We start from the raw sequence: 20,325 nt of genomic DNA, 5'->3' as shown, positions 1-20,325 counted from the left end.
TAAGTCCGTAATAGAGGAGCTTGAAGGTTGCTGTTTGGCGGGAGACCTATAGAAAAACAAAACAATAAAAATACATATACATGTTTAAGGGGTAATCCGGCCATAGACATTTTATCCCCTATCCAAGATGTCTGATAGCAGGTGTCCCGCTGCTGGGGACCCCCACGATCTCCATGCTGCACCCGGCGTTCGTTTAGAGCGTTGAGTTCAGCGCCGGAGGCTCATGACGTCTTGGCCACGTCCCTCAATGCAAGTCAAGCCCCCTCCCATAGACTTGCATCGAGGGGGCATGGCCGTGACGTCACAAGCCTCCGCCCCGCATCGCCAGTGATCGGTACACCTCCCAGAAGCAGGACATTTAAACTGTCTATTCCCGTGCGCCCGTGATCTAGGCTCTCACTCATCACACAGGTTCATATTCCCTGTATTCCTATTGTGCTTCTGAGCTCCTGTGACCTGACCTCTGCTTGTCCCCTGACCATTCCTCAGTCTCCTAATTTTGTACTACACTACTGTCTTAAGCTTCACCCATTGCCAGTCTTGACGTCGTTTTGCCACTGATTTTGTACTTTGCTGTTCTCCTAATTCTGATCCTTTGGCTTGTCCCCTGATTAACCCCTTGTTGCTGATTTTGTACTGTCTTTAATATGTTGTTGATCCAGACTGTCTATTTGATGTCCCTACCAGCATAGAGATTGCCGCCCATTTGAGATTGCCGTTTAGGTATGGTGGTTTGGGGCGAGCCTCAGATTTGCACTGTTCCCTACCCTGGGCATTACACGTATGTTCACACATACACAATCTGCTGTGGATTTCACGTTGCAGTGTCAGGGACGTCACTCCTCATTTCCTGCAGAGCTGGGGTGTAATGAAGAAAACTGTGCCCTGCAGGAAATGATGAGTGACGTCCCTGACGCTGTGCAGAGGAGCCGCAGGAGACGTCACTCGTCACAGCCCACATGACCCGACGCATCACCTGAGCCTGCCGAGCGCGGCCAGGTAAGGAAATATGAAATATGGAAAAAAGCAGGAGGAGTCCGGGCCCACAGGAGCCGCCGCTGGTCACTGTTTTAAAGTGGCCACGGCCAGGCTATTGGGGGGCCCCGATCCACAACTCAGCCCGCAGGGATGTAAAAAAAAAAAGGGTTAATTTTTCCGCCCCACTCCCGGCTGCGGACCTGCCCGCTCCTAAGCGGCTGCTTGGTCTGCCTGGTGGTTCCGCCGGGCCTGTGTCCGCCATGATGTATGGATTCTCAGAAGGCCTAAATGGAGTACACTGAATGTTTGTAAAGGGGTCGTCTGTCTAGAACAGGTCAGACAATGGTTTATATAGGGCTTTACCAAACAATGACAAAAGTCTTGAGAGAAAAATACTTGAGATCTTTTAATCTCAACCGTATTAGCCGGGATTGCGCACAATAGATTTCATGTTTACTAAGATAGTGATCTCGAGGGACTGTAAACAGAATGTCCCTGAGAGGAGTCCTTCAACATGAGCAGATTCAGCCAGCCAACGGCAAAATACAGGTTAAAGGGGTACTCCGGCCCCAAGACATCTCATCACCTATTCAAAGGATAAGGGGATAAGATGTCTGACCGTGGGGGGGCCTGCTGCCGGGACCCCCCGCAGCACCTGCTTTCTATGCGGGGACTGCGGCTCTAGTTTCGGAAACCTCCGGGTTTCCGGGACTGAGGATGTGACGTCACGCCACGCCCCCTCCATTCATGTCTATGGGAGGGGGCGTGACGGCCGTCACGCCCCCCTCCCATAGACATGAATGGAGGGGGCTTGACGTGACGTCACCAGTCCCCAGTCCCGGAAACCCAGAAGTTTCCGAAACTAGAGCCGCAGTCCCCGCATAGAAAGCGGGTGCTGCAGGGAGATCTTGGGGGGGTCCTAGCAGCAGGCCCCCGCGATCAGACATCTTATCCCCTTAGCCTTTGGATAGGTGATAAAATGTTTTTGCCCGGAATACCCCTTTAACCCCGACAGTTAGGACGTCCCTCAGTATTACCTTTTGATACATTGTATCCATAAGCTGCGAATGCTGCTGCCGCCCCGGCCATTGCTCCTGCCATCGCTGCTGCGCTACCTGCAGTGGACTTCCGGCTCCGAGATTTTCCCCCCTTGGTTCCATTACCGCCGGTTTTTGTACGTGCGCGGTTGCGATTCGCATTTGCTCCTCGACTGCTGGTTGAGGTTTCCTGATTGAAAATTCCTGTACAGGAATATAAAATATTTAGAACAATGGAGAAAACAAACAGACAGAATGTTAAATATTCCCTGTTATGGTGTAATACATCATGTTTTTCTTATATTATCTGGGGGACAGATCCCGTAAGTGGGAGGAAGTGCAATAAGACATAGAACATTTCTGTCCATCTCATTCCAGTACTGGATCCACAGCTTACACTGCTCAGTGCTGCTCTTTAATGTTTTCAATGCTGCTGCTTCTAGGGATCCCCTTCTTCTGTGTTTGTGAGCAGTGTATGGGAGACATCATAGCAGCTAGTCTCCAATTTCTGTGCGGTTTTTTCTTCTTTTTTTTTTTTTTAATACCGCATGTGGTCAATAGTTTACATATCTTATTTACTTTGCTTCTACTGCTAAAAGTTGTGGATTTTTTGCCTGCAGAAAATCTGCCGGATATCCGTCCCACATGGTTTCTACTTTATAGTTTCTACTTTATAGTGATGATTCCGCCTCCCTCTGCAGGAAAACAGGTTGAACTTCATTGCCTTCTCTCTAACACTAATAGCATATAATGGGCTTCCTATGCAATTGTGTGTACTAGAGATGAGCGAACTTACAGTAAATTCGATTCGTCACGAACTTCTCGGCTCGGCAGTTGATGACTTTTCCTGCATAAATTAGTTCAGCTTTCCGGTGCTCCCGTGGGCTGGAAAAGGTGGATACAGTCCTAGGAGACTCTTTGCTAGGACTGTATCCACCTTTACCAGCCCACCGGAGCACCGGAAAGCTGAACTAATTTATGCAGGATAAGCCATCAACTGCCGAGCCGAGAAGTTCGTGACGAATCGAATTTACTGTAAGTTCGCTCATCTCTAGTGTGTACGTATTGCCACCATTTACTTATGGGAGGGGACAGTCCTTTAAGTCTTTGCTGATAAAATGATCACAGGATTAGTGATAGTGACCATTACACTTCTGAAACCATAAAGCTGTAATGCTTACACCCGGTAGATATACTCCTCCAGTAATAGTACATGGATGTGGATATCAATGAGTTAAATCAGTGTTTCCCAACCAGGCTGCCCCAGCTGTTGCCAAGTTGTAGTTTTGCAACAGCTGGAGGCATCCTGGTTGGAAAACCCTTAATTAAGATAAATCCTTACTTTGCTACCTGCACATTATTTATATCCTGAAACTCTATACAGGATGAGACAACAAACTGTACCTGTCGCTTTACAGGAGATAACGAATCCACAGGATAAGGGAAAAGTGTCTGATCGTGGGGGGTCCGAATACTGGGACCCCCCACGATCTTTTATACTGGACCCTCTGTTCTGCTGTAGCTCTCCCCATGCAGGAGACATGTTGGACGCAGCATGACACCGCAGCGTTTCTGCATCCCCGCCTCTCCCATAGAGCTGTATGGAGGGGTCGTGTCATTGACCTCAGTCAGGTTGACGACACGCGCATTAGCCGCGGCAATGCCGGGTCCCCGTACAGGAGATCGCGGGGGTCCCAGTGGCTGGACCCCCCCCCCTCAATCAGATACCTATCCCCTTTCCTGCGGATAGAGGATAAGTGTCTAACACTGCAGTACTCCTAAACCAAAAAAAAACCTATCCTAGAGACAGGTCATAAGTTCTAATCAGTCGGGGTCTGAGTGTTCAGACCCCGACCAATCTCAAGAACAAGCGGAGAGAGAATCGCGCAATACATCGGAAGTAGAAAAATACTTAAAGGGGTACTCCGGTGGAAAACTTTTTCCTTCAAATCAACTGGTGCCAAAAAGTTATACAGATTTGTAAATCACTTCTATTAAAAAATCTTAATCCTTCCAGTACTTATTAGCTGCTGAATACTACAGAGGAAGTTGTGTAGTTCTTTCCAGTCTGACCACAGTGCTCTCTGCTGCCACCTCTGTCCGTGTCAGGAACTGTCCAGAGTAGGAGAAAATCCCCATAGCAAACCTCTCCTGCCCTGGACAGTGGGGTCAGCCTGGAAAGAACTACACAACTTCCTGCGGAGCATACGGCAGCTAATAAGTACTGGTAGAATTAATTTTTTTTTTTATTTAAATAGAAGTAATTTACAAATCTGTATAAAACTTTCCGGCACCGAATTGATGTGAAAATTTTTTTTTCTTTAAAGGGGTACTCAGCTGCTCAGTGTTTGGAAAAACGTCTGCAGCCGGGAGCTCGTGACGTCATTGCCCCGCCCCCTCAATGCAAGTCTATGGGAGGGGGCGTGACGGATGTCACGCCCCCTCCCTTAGACTTGCATTGAGAGGGCGGGGCTATGACGTCACGAGCTCCCGGCGCCGGCTCCAGTGTTCGGAACAGTTTTTTTTTTCCAAACGCTGAGCAGCGGAGTACCCCTTTAAGTGTGAATGAGGCCTAAGTGGCGTCAGCTGGGATCGCTCTGTAGTGATCGCAGCCGCTCGGCCCATGTGACGAGGAAACGGACCATCATGGTGTCCTAGATACCTCTGCAGCATAACGTACTATAGCGAACCGTGTATCGTATACGCACCGTTCAGCGTGTCTGACGCGGACCCGGTGACGGACGCGGGGGAGGTGGTTCCTCTGGACTGCTGGGCTGAAGAGGAAGGATCATCTACTATGACCAACATGTCGTTGCTGCTCTCATCCATGGCGATGGATCCGGTGTGGAGTTCACTGCTGATGGAGATCTGGTGACAAATAGGTTACGTGGTGAAAAAAAAAATGGAACTGGTATCGAAATGTCGTACTTTACGGGGAATTAAAAAAAAAAAAATAAATACATACATTAAAAAATAAAATAAAAAAAATTCCACATAATTCTGCTATATGGTGCAACAGTAGCAGCTCCAACATGCAATAGTCATAGTTATACAGTGCAATAGATGTAGCAATAGCCAAGGACTGGCCGGGCATGCTGGGAGTTGTAGTTTTTCAACAGCTGGTGGTACACTGGTTGGGAAACCCTAATCTAAAAAAAAGGTATTGAGAAGGGGTTACAGGGGTATTTCCCACCAACACCATTCTTCACCTATCCGCAGGATGGATGGCAATGATCTGATCGGTGGAGATTTAAAGGGGTACTCCGCCGGAAAACATTTTTTTTTTTCTTAATCAACTGGTGCCGGAAAGTTAAACCGATTTGTAAATGACTTCTATTTAAAAATCTCAACCCTTCCAGTACTTATCAGCTGCTGCATGCTTCACAGGAAATACTTTTCTTTTTGAATTTCCTTTCTGTCTAGACAGTTCCTAAAATGGACAGAGGTGTCAGCAGAGAGCACTGTGGTCAGACAGAAAGGAAATTCAAAAAAGAAAAGAGCTTCCTGTGGAGAAATCAGCAGCTGATAAGTAGTGGAAGGATTAAGATTTTTTAATAGAAGTAACTGTTTAACTTTCTGGCAGCAGTTGATTTAAAAACAAACTGTTTTCAAGTGGAGTACCCCTTTAACTCTTAGGCCCCCCACCGACCAGCCTGTCCCCCCCCAGGTTGGTTGAAGCACCGGTGGGGCACATGTACTTGTCTTTCTTCGTCAGGCCCCTGTGTGACCACTGCTACATTCGAGGTGGTCCAGGCAGGTAACGACGCTCATCACCCATTCTCTAATTGGCATGAATGCTCCTTTAACAATGGAATACTTGTTGTCCAGGTCAGAAGAAGGGTTAAAACATGGTGGTCTACTGGAATTCCAGCTCTAAAAACATGCCCTACACCCTTATATATAACGTGTGGGTCAGACACCAATGTGCTCCCTAACTCTAGCCTTTTGCTGTCCGGGCATGCTGGGAGTTGTAGTTTTGCAACAGCTGGAGGCACCCTGGTAATGTAGCTGTGGAACAGTCAAGATGATAACTAGGTAGGTAACCAGAAAACCACCGTCTCTGGTCAGTGTATAGAATGATGCATTTGTATAACCCTTGGGGCAGTGTTTTCCAAACACTGTGTCTCCAGCTGTTGCAAAACTGCAACCCCCAGCATGCCCGGACAGCCAAAGGCTGTCCGGGCATGCTGGGAGTTGTAGTTTTGCAACAGCTGGAGGCACCTTGGATGGGAAATACTATTCTAGTAAGTTTTACATCTCACTCCCAAAGCTGGATTCACGGCTTAAATTGCACAGTACTGCTCTATAATGTCTTCCATGCTGCTGCAGCTTCTGAGGGTTTGCTACTTGCTGGGAGCTGTAGTTTTGTAACAGCTGGAGCCACACTGATTGGGAAATACTGCTCTAGTAAGTTTTATATCTCACACCCCCCCCACAGAGCTGGATCCACAGCTTTCATTGCTCAGTACTGCTCTATTAGGTCTTCTATGCTGTTGCCGTTTTTGAGGGTTTACCACTTGCTGGGAGTTGTAGTTTTGCAACAGCTGGAGGCACCTTGGATGGGAAACGCTATTCTAGCAAGTTTTATATCCCACTCCCAGAGCTGGATTCATGGCTTAAATTGCTCAGTACTGCTCTATAATGTCTTCCATGCTGCTGCAGCTTCTGAGGGTTTGCTACTTGCTGGGAGCTGTAGTTTTGTAACAGCTGGAGCCACACTGATTGGGAAATACTGCTCTAGTAAGTTTTATATCTCACACTCCCCCCACAGAGCTGGATCCACAGCTTTCATTGCTTAGTACTGCTCTATTAGGTCTTCTATGCTGTTGCCGTTTTTGAGGGTTTACTACTTGCTGGGAGTTGTAGTTTTGCAACAGCTGGAGGCACCTTGGATGGGAAACGCTATTCTAGTAAGTTTTATATCTCACTCCCAAAGCTGGATTCACGGCTTAAATTGCTCAGTACTGCTCTATAATGTCTTCCATGCTGCTGCAGCTTCTAAGGGTTTGCTACTTGCTGGGAGCTGTAGTTTTGTAACAGCTGGAGCCACACTGATTGGGAAATACTGCTCTAGTAAGTTTTATATCTCACACCCCCCCCATAGAGCTGGATCCACAGCTTTCATTGCTCAGTACTGCTCTATTAGGTCTTCTATGCTGTTGCCGTTTTTGAGGGTTTACCACTTGCTGGGAGTTGTAGTTTTGCAACAGCTGGAGGCACCTTGGATGGGAAACGCTATTCTAGCAAGTTTTATATCTCACTCCCAAAGCTGGATTCATGGCTTAAATTGCTCAGTACTGCTCTATAATGTCTTCCATGCTGCTGCAGCTTCTGAGGGTTTGCTACTTGCTGGGAGCTGTAGTTTTGTAACAGCTGGAGCCACACTGATTGGGAAATACTGCTCTAGTAAGTTTTATATCTCACACTCCCCCCACAGAGCTGGATCCACAGCTTTCATTGCTCAGTACTGCTCTATTAGGTCTTCTATGCTGTTGCCGTTTTTGAGGGTTTACCACTTGCTGGGAGTTGTAGTTTTGCAACAGCTGGAGGCACCTTGGATGGGAAACGCTATTCTAGCAAGTTTTATATCCCACTCCCAGAGCTGGATTCACGGCTTATATTGCTCAGTACTGCTCTATTATGTCTTCCATGCTGCTGCAGCTTCTGAGGGTTTGCCCTTTGCTGGGAGCTGGAGACACCCTGGTTTGGAAAACACTGCCTTGGGGTGACCGAGAAACACTTACAATGCGCTCACCAAATGTTACTACAGAGTCTTCAAACTATATAATATTTCAGTAAATTAATTCTCGGTAAGAGCCCGGAGGTGGCACTCACTTCGCTGAAAGGACTGGGCATGGCGGAGTCCATGCTGATAAAGGAGTCGTCTCCGTCGGCGGACAGGTTAGAGTTATCTGCCGAGAGGACGAACGGGATCACCAGGTTTAGACCGTCCTTTTTCTTCTTCCCATCAATATCATCATCTTTCTTTTTCTGAAACAAAACAAAATAAATAACAGTTAATAAAGGACAAAATAATGAAACAAAAAAAAAAATATCTAGAAATTTTTTTTTTTATGAAAAAAAAAATATATATATATACAAAAATTACAAAAGTAAAGAACTCTTACAATGATGCAAAACAACAAAACAAGTCGTCCTTCCCCACGACAACACCACTGCCAAGCCCGTAGTGTAGTGGACATGTGACTGATGCAGCAATTGGTTACGCTGATGCCTCGCTACCACCACTGTATGGCTGCAGACTCTACGTCCATATTAAAAGGAGTTCTGCAGTGTTAGACTAGGGGATAAGTGTCTGATCACGGTGGGTCCCAAATTTAGGACCCCCCCCCGCAATCTCCATGTATCTCTATGGGAGAGGCGGAGAGATGCAGCGTTGCACATCCCTGCCTCTCCCATAGAGCTGCATGGAGAGGGCATGTGGTCGACCTCAGTCAAAAACATGTGCACTAGCTGCAGTAAAGCCGGGTTCCCGTACGGGAGATCGCGGGGGGTTCGATCACTGGGACCCCCCGCGATCTCCATGTATGTCTATGGGAGAGGCGGGGAGATGCAGCGTGACACAACCCCACCTCTCCCATAGAGCTGTAAGGAGAGGACGTGTCGTCGACCTCAGTGAGGCTGAAGACCTGCATTAGCCGTGACGATGCAGGGTCTCCGTACGAGAGATCCAAAAGATAGGGGATATGATGTCTGGGGGCCCGCCGCTGGGACCCTCCGCGCTCTCCCTGCAGCACGCATTCTATGCGTAGCTGCGTCTGCAGTTTTGGAAACCGCCGGGCTTCTGAGACGGGGACGTGACGTACCTTTCGATAGGGGAAAAGATGTTTTTGCCCGGAATACCCCTTTAACCCCTTAACGACGCAGGACGTATATTTACGTCCTCCGCCGGCTCCCGCGATATGCCACGGGGTCACGCGGTGTCCCCGCGTCATATCGGGTCGGTCCCGGCGGCTATCAACGGCCGGGACCCGCGGCTAATACAGGACATCACTGATCGCGGTGATGCCCTGTATTAACCCTTCAGACGCGGCGATCAAAGCTGACCACCGCGTCTGCAGGGAAAGTATCCCGGCTGCTCAGTCGGGCTGTTCAGGACCACCGCGGTGAAATCGCGGCGTCCCGAACAGCTGACAGGACACGGGGAGGGCCCTTACCTGCCTCCTCGCTGTCCGATCGACGAATGACTGCTCCGTGCCTGAGATCCAGGCAGGAGCAGTCAAGCGCCGATAACACTGATCACAGGCGTGTTAATACACGCCTGTGATCTGTGTAAAGGATCAGTGTGTGCAGTGTTATAGGTCCCTATGGGATAACAATGATCAGTATAAGAGATCAGTGTGTGCAGTGTTATAGGTCCCTATGGGATAACAATGATCAGTATAAGAGATCAGTGTGTGCAGTGTTATAGGCCCCTATGGGATAACAATGATCAGTATAAGAGATCAGTGTGTGCAGTGTTATAGGCCCCTATGGGACCTATAACACTGCAAAAAAAAAGTAAAAAAAAAAAGTGTTAATAAAGGTCATTTAACCCCTTCCCTAATAAAAGTTTGAATCACCCCCCTTTTCCCATAAAAAAAAATAAAACAGTAAATAAAAAAAATAAAAAACATATGTGGTATTGCCGCGTGCGTAAATGTCCGAACTATAAAAATATATCATTAATTAAACCGCACGGTCAATGGCGTACGCGCAAAAAAATTCCAAAGTCCAAAAAAGCGTATTTTTGGTCACTTTATACCATTAAAAAATGAATAAAAAGTGATCAAAAAGTCCGATCAATACAAAAAGGTACCGATAAAAACTTCAGATCACGGCGCAAAAAATGAGTTCTCATACCGCCCTGTAGGTGGAAAAATAAAAAAGTTATAGGGGTCAGAAGATGACATTTTTAAACGTATAAATTTTCCTGCATGTAGTTATGATTTTTTCCAGAAGTGCGACAAAATCAAACCTATATAAGTAGGGGATCATTTTAACCGTATGGACCTACAGAATAAAGATAAGGTGTCATTTTTACCGAAATATGCACTGCGTAGAAACGGAAGCCCCCAAAATTTACAAAATGGCGTTTTTTTCTTCGATTTTGTCGCACATTGATCTTTTTTTTCCGTTTCGCCGTGAATTTTTGGGTAAAACTAATGTCATTGCAAAGTAGAATTGGTGACGCAAAAAATAAGCCATAATATGGATTTTTAGGTGGAAAATTGAAAGGGTTATGATTTTTTTAAAAGGTAAGGAGGAAAAAACAAAAGTGCAAAAACTGAAAAACCCTGAGTCCTTAAGGGGTTAAGCAACAAACCAAAATTTGGGAAATAAATCACCTTTTCTGCATATTTTTCCCTTTTTCTCTTGCGCTCTTTCACTTTGTTTGTCTCTTCTTGCTGTCGTTTCTCCTCTTGCCTCTGCCGTACTATAAAATCAAATCTTATGATGAGACACAATGATTCTTTATATAGCACACACAGATTCTGCAGCGCTGTACACACCAATGGTTCCCTGTCCTGACTGGGACTCACTTTCTAAACCCATTCGTATATTTTGATATGTGAAATCGGAGGAAACCCATGAAGAGACAGAGAGAACATCCAAACTCTCTGCAGATGTTGTCCTTGGTGGGATGTGAACCCAGGATCCCAGCGCTGCAGGGCAACAGTACTAACCACTGAGCTGCTTATTCAGTGTTACATAATTATATATTTAAGACCTATTATCATCTGGTTTTGGGGGCCGGAGTACTGACGTGTGACCCCTGCATCACTTTACAAAAAAAACACACACACAAGTAGCCAAGACACTGCACTCCTAGTAAATGCCTTTATATAAAAGGTCACTAACCTTTCCCTGTGTGTAGATGAGAAGCGGCACTATTCCTCACCATTACACAACTTTTATATTACAATTTTTCACCAGTTTTCCGCTCTGCAGGCTCAATCCCAAAATTTTCAGAGGTCCCTGACATAGTGGGTGTAAACAAGCTGCTATAACTCCTATACACTGCACAGTAGGAGAAGATCCTCCTCCACTATATCTCTACAGTAGATCCTCAGAAGCAGCAGTAGCATGGAGGACATTATAGAAGCAGAACTGAGCAGTTCAAGCTGTGAATCCACCACTGGTGGAGAGATTACACTTACTAGAGCTTCAGCAGTTTTCCTGTGTGCCTCTCTCTGCAACTAATTCATGCTCCCTCTCCACTCCATTAACTTCTACGGGCAGCTGTAACCTGATCCTAACAGAGTTGACAGTCTGCCCCCTCTCTCAGAAATTGCAGAAATTTACCAGCAGTGCAGATTTCCGGTCCAAAGCATGTCTGTTTACGCTGTGGAGTAAGTGTTCATGGAACGGCACAGAAACCCACAGGTATGGTCATAGCGTGTAATGGAGCCGGCAGCTCATGACGTCACGCCCCCTCACGATGTCACGCCCCCTCAATGCAAGTCTATGGGAGGGGGTGTGACAGCTGCCACGCCCCCTCTCAGACTTGTATTGAGGGGGCGGGGCTATGACGTCACAAACTCCCGACACCGGCTCCAGCGTTTGTAACAGTTTGTTCCAAACGCTGAGCAGCGGCGTACCCCTTTAAGTAAGTCATGTGTGAACATACCCTATTTGTGGAGAAATCCCCACTGGCTTCAACAGGGAAGTAAAAAGTCCCAATAAATCTACATTGCAGATCGCTCTGCCGCAAATACACAACTGCATTTCCTTTCCGCCATTTTGCACGATTTGGTGTGGAAAACCCCCTCATTTTTTTGTAAATTGTGACAATTTCTTAAAGGAAACCCTACTTAAAGGAGAACTCCAGAATGTAATAATTGTCGCCCATAGTGCCAGCAGTAAAAAAATAAAGATGTACATACCTTCCTCCGCTCCCCCGGGGCCTTCGGTAACCGGCTCCGACCTCCGCCGCGATCCTCTTCCTGGTTGCTGGTGGTCGGAGAGTCTTACTGCACTCAGCCAATCATCGGTCGCAGTGAAGTCCCGACTCGGCCGGTGATAGGCTGAGCGGCAGTATGACGTTTTCGGCCCCGGCCGCAGGTGCCGGTGTAGTGAACAATTTTGTATCCTGAAGCGTTTTCACACTGCCGCTCAGCCTATCGCCGGCCGAGTCGGACTTCACTGCAGCTGGTGATTGGCTGAGTGCAGTATGATTCTCCGACCACCGGCAACCAGGAAGTGGATCTCGGCAGAGACCGGAGCCGGTTACCAGAGGCCCCGGGGGAGCGGAGGAAGGTATGTACATCTTTATTTTTTTACTGCCGGCACTATGGGCGACAATTTTTATATTCTGGAGTTCTCCTTTAATGTCCTAGTATAGCTTATTTCTACCTCCACGATATCTTAAGGCTAGGGTGATACATGCCGTATTTGCTGCTGCGTTACTTTCCTACCCATGGAAGTCAATGGGTAGAAAAAAACAGCGGCTCGTATCACCCTACCCTAAAAGGGTTATCCAGGGAAAATGTTTTTTTCTATATGCCCGGGCTGCCGGAATAAAAATAATAAAATTCAACTTACCTTCTGCCGTTCCATGGGTGCTGCTGAAATCGCTCCCCTGTCCATGGGCACTGGTCTTCTTCCTGCTTTTGGTGCCTGACATGTCACACTGCGTTTCAGCTAATCACCAGTCACAGTGACGTCCCGCCTCAGCCAGTGTTATGTAATGGCACCAGAAGGAAGACGGGCCGGGACTCAATACATGACACTGACCCGAGAAACTACATCACTGCGGCCAGCAACTAACTGAGATCTGTGACGTGTTGCCTCCAAAAGCTGGAAGAAGACTGGGGCTGTAGGACGGGAGACTGGAGGAGCAGCAGTAGGTAAGTTAAAGTTTATTATTTTTATTCTGGCAGCTCAGGCTTATAGTAAATCTTTCCACTGGAAAACCTGAGGCGGCATTCACACTATGTTTCCTCCCTACGGCTGCCGGTTGTGGCTGGAAATTTCAGAATCGGACGCTCCCGTATCCCAGCAAGATTGGTGCCGAAACCCATTCAGTTTAATGAGCCAACCCGAGTCAGACAGTGGCACCAGTCGGATCATTTTTGCCCTGTATCCGGTTTTGTGACTGGACTTGCAACCCTAGTCTACCACAGTTTTAAGTCTGGTCACAAAACCGGATACAGGGCAAAAATGATCCGACTGGTGTCACTGACTCCGGTCGTCTCAAAGTAAATGGGTTTCGGCACCAGTCTGGCTGGGATACGGGAGCGCACGGTTTTGAAATTTCCCAGCCATAGGGAGGTAACTTAGTGTGAATGAAGCCTGAGGCCTAAGGCTGCATTCACATCTCGTTTTTGCAATACGGTTCCCGTATCTGTTAAAAAAAAAAAAAATTTATGTCTCAAAACCGGACCGAACCGTATACAACCGTAAATACCTCTGTACGGTTTTAAACCGTATACGGTATGAAAACAGATGTCCGGTTGCTTACGTTTTAATACGTTTTTTTGAAAAATAAAAGACAGATACGGTTTTAGGTTTGTCCTTAAATAATTGCAATACGGTTCCATATGGTTTTTACACTGAACCCGGATACGGGAACCATATTGCAAAGACGATATGTGAATGCCGCCTTAGATGTGTTTACTGTCAGTACAGTGCAGACACACACGCAAGATGGTGGATAAGACTACATCCAGATATAATAACTATATCGTAATAACCAGACAATGTGCAGGAGAGACAGCACCGGTCCTCACAGCGTGTGCAGGTGATCATCCGGGAAAAGCCAACCCGGAAAAACGTAGAGTCCAAGTTAGATACAGAACCAAACAGCTGGAGACTCAAAATTTTAGATGAAGTACGAATTTATTCGCTTCCCAATGTGCAACGTTTCGGCAACAAACTGCCTTTTTCATGCATGACAAAGGCAGTTTGTTGCCGAAACGTTGCACGTTGGGAAGTGAAGTCACACTTCATCTAGAATTTTGAGCCTCCAGCTGTTTGTTTCTGTATCTAACTTGGACTCTATATCGTAATAACCAGACAGACTTATAATATCTAGAAACAACAGAAGCCAAGTAGCCCCACAACAGTGTCCATAAGAGGCCACAGCTCACATTTCTTCTCCAATTCCTCGTCGTCCAGGAGCAGGCTGACCACTTCTTTGGGTTTCAGCGTGTCCGGTTTAAAGTTTCCACCGGAGATCACGACTCGCTGGATCTGTGCAGAGGATAAGATCGCAGCAAATCAATAAATCAGAGAAACCAGTGAAAATCCTGTGAAACACAACGACTTTCACACTAGGAACCATATAAATAGGCAATAAAATGCTCCTTGTTACTTAAAGGGGTACTCCACCTCTAGACATCTTATCCCATATCCATTGGATAGGGGATATGACCGCGGAGGGGTCTGAGGGAGCCCCTGCGATCTCTGCCGGCCCTGCTTCATTCTTAACATTTATGTTCAGTACGCCGTGTCGAGCGGCCATGTTTATGACATCCCACCACACCCCCTCCATTCATGTCTATGGGAGGGGGTGTCGCACCCCTCCCATAGACATGAGCATGAGTGGAGAGGGCGTGGTGTGGCTTTACGTCCAGAACGTCGGAGATCGCAGGTGGCCGGACCCTGTCGACTCTGGTTCAGACATGTTATGCCCAATCCCTTGGATAGTGGATACGATATCTAGGGCGGAGTACCTCTTTAAGGATAAGTCTCGAAAAAATGGAGGCGGAATGCGCCCCTTACCTCGCTCTTCTCTTTCGCCCTCTGCAGTATACGTTCTTCTATGGTACCCTTACAAATCAGTCTGTAAACCGTGACTTGTTTGGTCTGACCCAGACGGTGAGCTCGGTCCATGGCCTGCTGATCCACAGTTGGATTCCAGTCACTATCGTAGAAAATAACCTAACGTGGGGAAAAAATTAAAAAAATATATATATATCCAGTATTAGTTTTGTACAATTTTGTGCAAAAAAGTGTTAGGTGTAAACACTGTCATTTTAAAAAACATTAAAAAAAAAAAACATCCTAGGAGCACGCTTACCCATTTCAAGCCAAAAGGTGGTCCTTTTGATTAAGAACCGCTTTTTGGTCTGAAAAGTGTAAGCGTGCTCCTAGGATGTTTTTCTGCCATCATGTTTGCAAAATAAATTTTGTACAATTTATAATTTTTTTATCATTATCGGAGACAAGAGCAGAATACCACTTTATAGCGAGCTTCGAGTATCTGACCACATGCTGCTGCCTGGGAGTTAAAATGGCACCATGTTTTTAACAGAACTGGTTCCAGAAAGTTCTACAGATTTGTAAATTAAAATAAACAAATAAATAGCAAGCCTTCCGGTACTTATTAGTTGCTGTTAGTCCTGAAGGAAGTCATGTAGTCTTTCCAGTACTTAGCTGCTGCTGTTAGTCCTGAAGGAAGTCATGTAGTCTTTCCAGTACTTAGCTGCTGCTGTTAGTCCTGAAGGAAGTCATGTAGTCTTTCCAGTACTTAGCTGCTGTTAGTCCTGAAGGAAGTCATGTAGTCTTTCCAGTACTTAGCTGCTGTTAGTCCTGAAGGAAGTCATGTAGTGTTTACAGTACTTAGCTGCTGTTAGTCCTGAAGGAAGTCATGTAGTATTTCCAGGACTTATTAGCTGATGAATGCTCCAGAAGAAGTTGTGTAGTTCTTTCCATTTAGACATAGTGCTCCCTACTGCCACCCCTGTCCGTGTCAGGAACTGTCCAGAGCAGTAACAGATCCATATAGCAAACCTCTCCTGCTCTGGACAGTCCCTGACATGCAATTTCTGCAAGACCAGGACAGAATGTGCTTACCTGAAAGCCTCTCCCAGCTGGTTCTATGATTGGTGGGGGTCTCAGCACTGACACCCATCAATTCTTTTGATATGTCTAGGTATTTTTATACGACAGTAATAATAATTTATATAGCGCACACAGATTCCGCAGTGCTGTACACTCAGATTGGTCCCTGTCCTCATCGGCTTATCACCCATTAGTCTACGCAAGATGTCTTACCGTGTCGGCAGCGGTGAGGTTAATCCCCAGACCCCCAGCTCTAGTGCTCAACAGGAACACAAAGATGTCCGTTCTATGGGGGCAAAAAACACAGAATTATAAAATTTCTAAGGGTAGCGTCATGCATACAGTGTTTACCAGTATTTCCCAACTAGTGCGCCTCCAGCTGTTGCAAAACTTAAACTCCCAGCAAGCTGGGAGTTGTAGTTTTGCAACAGCTGGAGGCACACTGGTTGGGAAACAGTTGAGTATACACTTAAATGTTGAGATCGGAATCCCCCTTTAGGGCGTATCCACAAGATAGTATAATAGGATACTAAAAGGTGTCGTCTGCCCTGTACAGCCTCCAGCACCCACGAACAGAGGTTTAATTCTCCGACAGCGCCACCTTGGGGGGGAAAGTAGTAGGACATTTCTTATTGAAATCAATGGGCGGTGCGGGTAACATGGATGAGACAAGGTTTTCTTCGTAGCTATGAGGGTCTTTATTTAATCAGTTTCTATTTCCTTTATATGTGGACAGTCCACAGACTTACTTTACAAAAAAGCCTCATTAGGAAGGGGAACGGAGGGACCGAGAGAGACACGAGACAGACCCGAGAGAGACACGAGACAGACCCGAGAGAGACACGAGACAGACCCGAGAGAGACACGAGACAGACCCGAGAGAGACACGAGACAGACCCGAGAGAGACACGAGACAGACCCGAGAGAGACACGAGACAGACCCGAGAGAGACACGAGACAGACCCGAGAGAGACACGAGACAGACCCGAGAGAGACACGAGACAGACCCGAGAGAGACACGAGACAGACCCGAGAGAGACACGAGACAGACCCGAGAGAGACACGAGCCCGAGAGAGACACGAGCCCGAGAGAGACACGAGCCCGAGAGAGACACGAGCCCGAGAGAGACACGAGCCCGAGAGAGACACGAGCCCGAGAGAGACACGAGCCCGAGAGAGACACGAGCCCGAGAGAGACACGAGCCCGAGAGAGACACGAGCCCGAGAGAGACACGAGCCCGAGAGAGACACGAGCCCGAGAGGAGATAGATAGATATGAGATAGATGTGAGATAGATATGAGATAGATATGAGATAGATAGATAGATAGATATGAGATAGATAGATAGATATGAGATAGATAGATAGATATGAGATAGATATGAGATAGATAGATATGGGATAGATAGATATGGGATAGATAGATATGGGATAGATAGATATGAGATAGATAAATATGAGATAGATAGATATGAGATAGATAGATATGAGATAGATAGATATGAGATAGATAGATATGAGATAGATAGATATGAGATAGATAGATATGGGATAGATAAATATGAGATAGATAGATATGAGATAGATATATATGAGAGAGATAGATGTGAGATAGATAGATAGATATGAGATAGATAGATAGATGTGAGATAGATATGAGATAGATAGATATGATATATATACATATGAGATAGATAGATAGATATGATATAGATAGATATGAGATAGATGTGAGATAGATATGAGATAGATATGAGATAGATATGAGATAGATATAAGATAGATAGATATGAGATAGATAGATATGAGATAGATAGATATGAGATAGATAGATATGAGATAGATAGATATGAGATAGATAGATATGAGATAGATAGATATGAGATAGATAGATATGAGATAGATAGATATGGGATAGATAAATATGAGATAGATAGATAGATATGAGATAGATAGATATGAGATAGATATGAGATAGATATGAGATAGATAGATATGAGATAGATAGATATGAGATAGATATGAGATAGATATAAGATAGATAGATATGAGATAGATAGATATGAGATAGATAGATATGAGATAGATAGATATGGGATAGATAAATATGAGATAGATAGATATGAGATAGATAGATATGAGATAGATAGATATGAGATAGATAGATATGAGATAGATAGATATGAGATAGATAGATATGAGATAGATATGAGATAGATAGATATGGGATAGATAAATATGAGATAGATAGATAAATATGAGATAGATAGATAGATATGAGATAGATAGATATGAGATAGATAGATATGAGATAGATAGATATGAGATAGATATATATGAGAGAGATAGATGTGAGATAGATAGATAGATATGAGATAGATAGATAGATGTGAGATAGATATGAGATAGATAGATAGATATGAGATAGATAGATATGAGATAGATAGATATGAGATAGATGTGAGATCTGTATGTACCATGGAGTGACGCCTATTGGGAGGATCAGCGCCATCTTATATCCCAAAGTGATCGCTACTTTACACACGTAAGAACCTGGCGATATATATGGTTCTGGATTAGAAGCTAATAATGGGTGTAAAGGGAACTACGTTACTTTTCTTTTTATCCCATATACACAGAATAGTGGATAAGTGTGTGATTGCGGGGGGTCCGACCGCTGGGATGCCCCCTGTAATCTCCTGCACTGAGCCCTGGCTGTCCTTGTGCCTCCATGTGTATCTATGGTAGAGCTGGAGATACAGGAGTACAGCGCTCGTGTATCTCCAGCTCTCCCATAGAGATACATGGAAGGGGGGTGTTGACCCCGGCTCCGTGCACTAGGAGAACTGGCCACGCAGGAGATTACAGGGGGTCCCAACAGTCGGACCCCCCCCCAATCAGACACTTGTATCCTATCTGGTGGACAGGAAGAAGGAAGAAAAGTAGTGGAGTTCCCCTTTAATACCCGTATCACACTAAATATTCCACATCGTACATAAACGCCGTATCCAAGCATCTTACCTGCTCTGAAAGTCGGCCACCATATCCCGTCGCTCAGAAATCTTGGAAGACCCGTCTAACCGCATGTATGTGTGCTTCCTGTATACCATGTATTCCTACAGGGAAATTATGAGACTATTACACTTCATTGCTTTTGTGCCTCTTATCTTCTACTTAAAAGTCACAATTTGCAATAAAAAAAATATATACAGTTTAGGTTTAAAAATAAAAACCTGCCTCACCTACTAGAACCTGCTGTTTTGAAGGTGTCCGGTCCTTCTGGTCAGTGCTTCATGGTCCCCGTCTTGACACTCAGCCAGAGTCCAATGCAGGTCACTACTAGTGTCAAAATGGGACCGGGAAGTGCTGATCAGCAGGGACCAGAAACTGTCAAAACAGTAGGGGACCCGGCACGTGTGTATCTCTTATTGTCAGTTTATGTATCTATTTATTCTTCATTTATTCATGTAAACGCTATTAAATCTATGAGTACATTAATATAGAGCAAGAGGAGCTGAGCAGGTGATATATATAATATAATCTGCAGGTAACATGTTATAGAGCAGGAGGAGCTAAGCAGATGATATATACAATACATTACAATCTGCAGGTATCATGTTATAGAGCAGGAGGAGCTGAGCAGATGATATATACAATACAGTACAATCTGCAGGTATCATGTTATAGAGCAGGAGGAGCTGAGCAGATGATATATACAATACATTACAATCTGCAGGTATCAGGTTATAGAGCAGGAGGAGCTGAGTAGATGATATATACAATACAGTACAATCTGCAGGTATCATGTTATAGAGCAGGAGGAGCTGAGCAGATGATATATACAATACAGTACAATCTGCAGGTATCATGTTATAGAGCAGGAGGAGCTGAGCAGATTATATATATACAATACAGTACAATCTATAGGTATCATGTTATAGAGCAGGAGGAGCTGAGCAGATGATATATACAATACATTATAATCTGCAGGTATCATGTTATAGAGCAGGAGGAGCTGAGCAGATGATATATACAATACTGTACAATCTGCAGGTATCCGGTTATAGAGCAGGAGGAGCTAAGCAGATGATATATACAATACAGTACAATTTGCAGGTATCCGGTTATAAAGCAGGAGGAGCTGAGCAGATGATATATACACAATACAGTACAATCTGCAGGCATCCGGTTATAAAGCAGGTGGAGCTGAGCAGATTGATATAAATCATTAAAGTTAAAGGACAATTTGTCATTTGTTAGTTAAAATCTCTTATCTTTTCATGCTTGGGAGTCCAGTGGGTGGTCCTATCATTAAGTGACACTGCCCATTGGACTCCTTAGAATAGGAAGAGCAGTCATTTTAATCAAGAAGTTGTATTTAATATTTTCCTACAAAGATATATATCAATCTGCCCAGCTCCTCCTGCTCTATAACCTTATAATGATAGATTAGATTATCCAAAATATAGAGAAGAGTATGCTTGCACTCACCGTCCTTGTAGTAGGTAGATTCACGGATCCTC

The 20,325-nt window shown here is 45.2% G+C and overlaps 1 protein-coding gene across 5 annotated transcripts in view; it reads right to left on the bottom strand.

Annotated features, from left to right (window-relative positions):
* The window catches only part of INO80 (INO80 complex ATPase subunit), a 79,826-nt gene that overhangs the window by 1,066 nt on the left and 58,435 nt on the right, over window positions 1-20,325 (bottom strand). For all 5 annotated transcript variants that reach the window (XM_056545528.1, XM_056545530.1, XM_056545529.1 and 2 more), the window contains exons 28-36: window positions 18,824-18,918; window positions 16,017-16,089; window positions 14,742-14,900; window positions 14,108-14,210; window positions 10,364-10,452; window positions 7,851-8,006; window positions 4,724-4,883; window positions 2,016-2,219; window positions 1-46 (exon numbers count right to left, since the gene is read on the bottom strand). The exon at window positions 1-46 is cut by the window's left edge and continues 1,066 nt beyond it. In XM_056545528.1, coding sequence (XP_056401503.1) covers window positions 1-46; window positions 2,016-2,219; window positions 4,724-4,883; window positions 7,851-8,006; window positions 10,364-10,452; window positions 14,108-14,210; window positions 14,742-14,900; window positions 16,017-16,089; window positions 18,824-18,918 — 1,085 coding nt within the window. The remainder of the gene's footprint in view (window positions 47-2,015; window positions 2,220-4,723; window positions 4,884-7,850; window positions 8,007-10,363; window positions 10,453-14,107; window positions 14,211-14,741; window positions 14,901-16,016; window positions 16,090-18,823; window positions 18,919-20,325) is intronic.

Source organism: Hyla sarda, chromosome 11 (genome assembly GCF_029499605.1).
Source record: "Hyla sarda isolate aHylSar1 chromosome 11, aHylSar1.hap1, whole genome shotgun sequence".
In the NCBI taxonomy this organism is placed as follows: Eukaryota; Metazoa; Chordata; class Amphibia; order Anura; family Hylidae; genus Hyla; species Hyla sarda.
The sequence above is the reverse complement of the archived record's forward strand: the minus strand, read 5'-3'. Positions and strand labels throughout refer to the sequence as shown.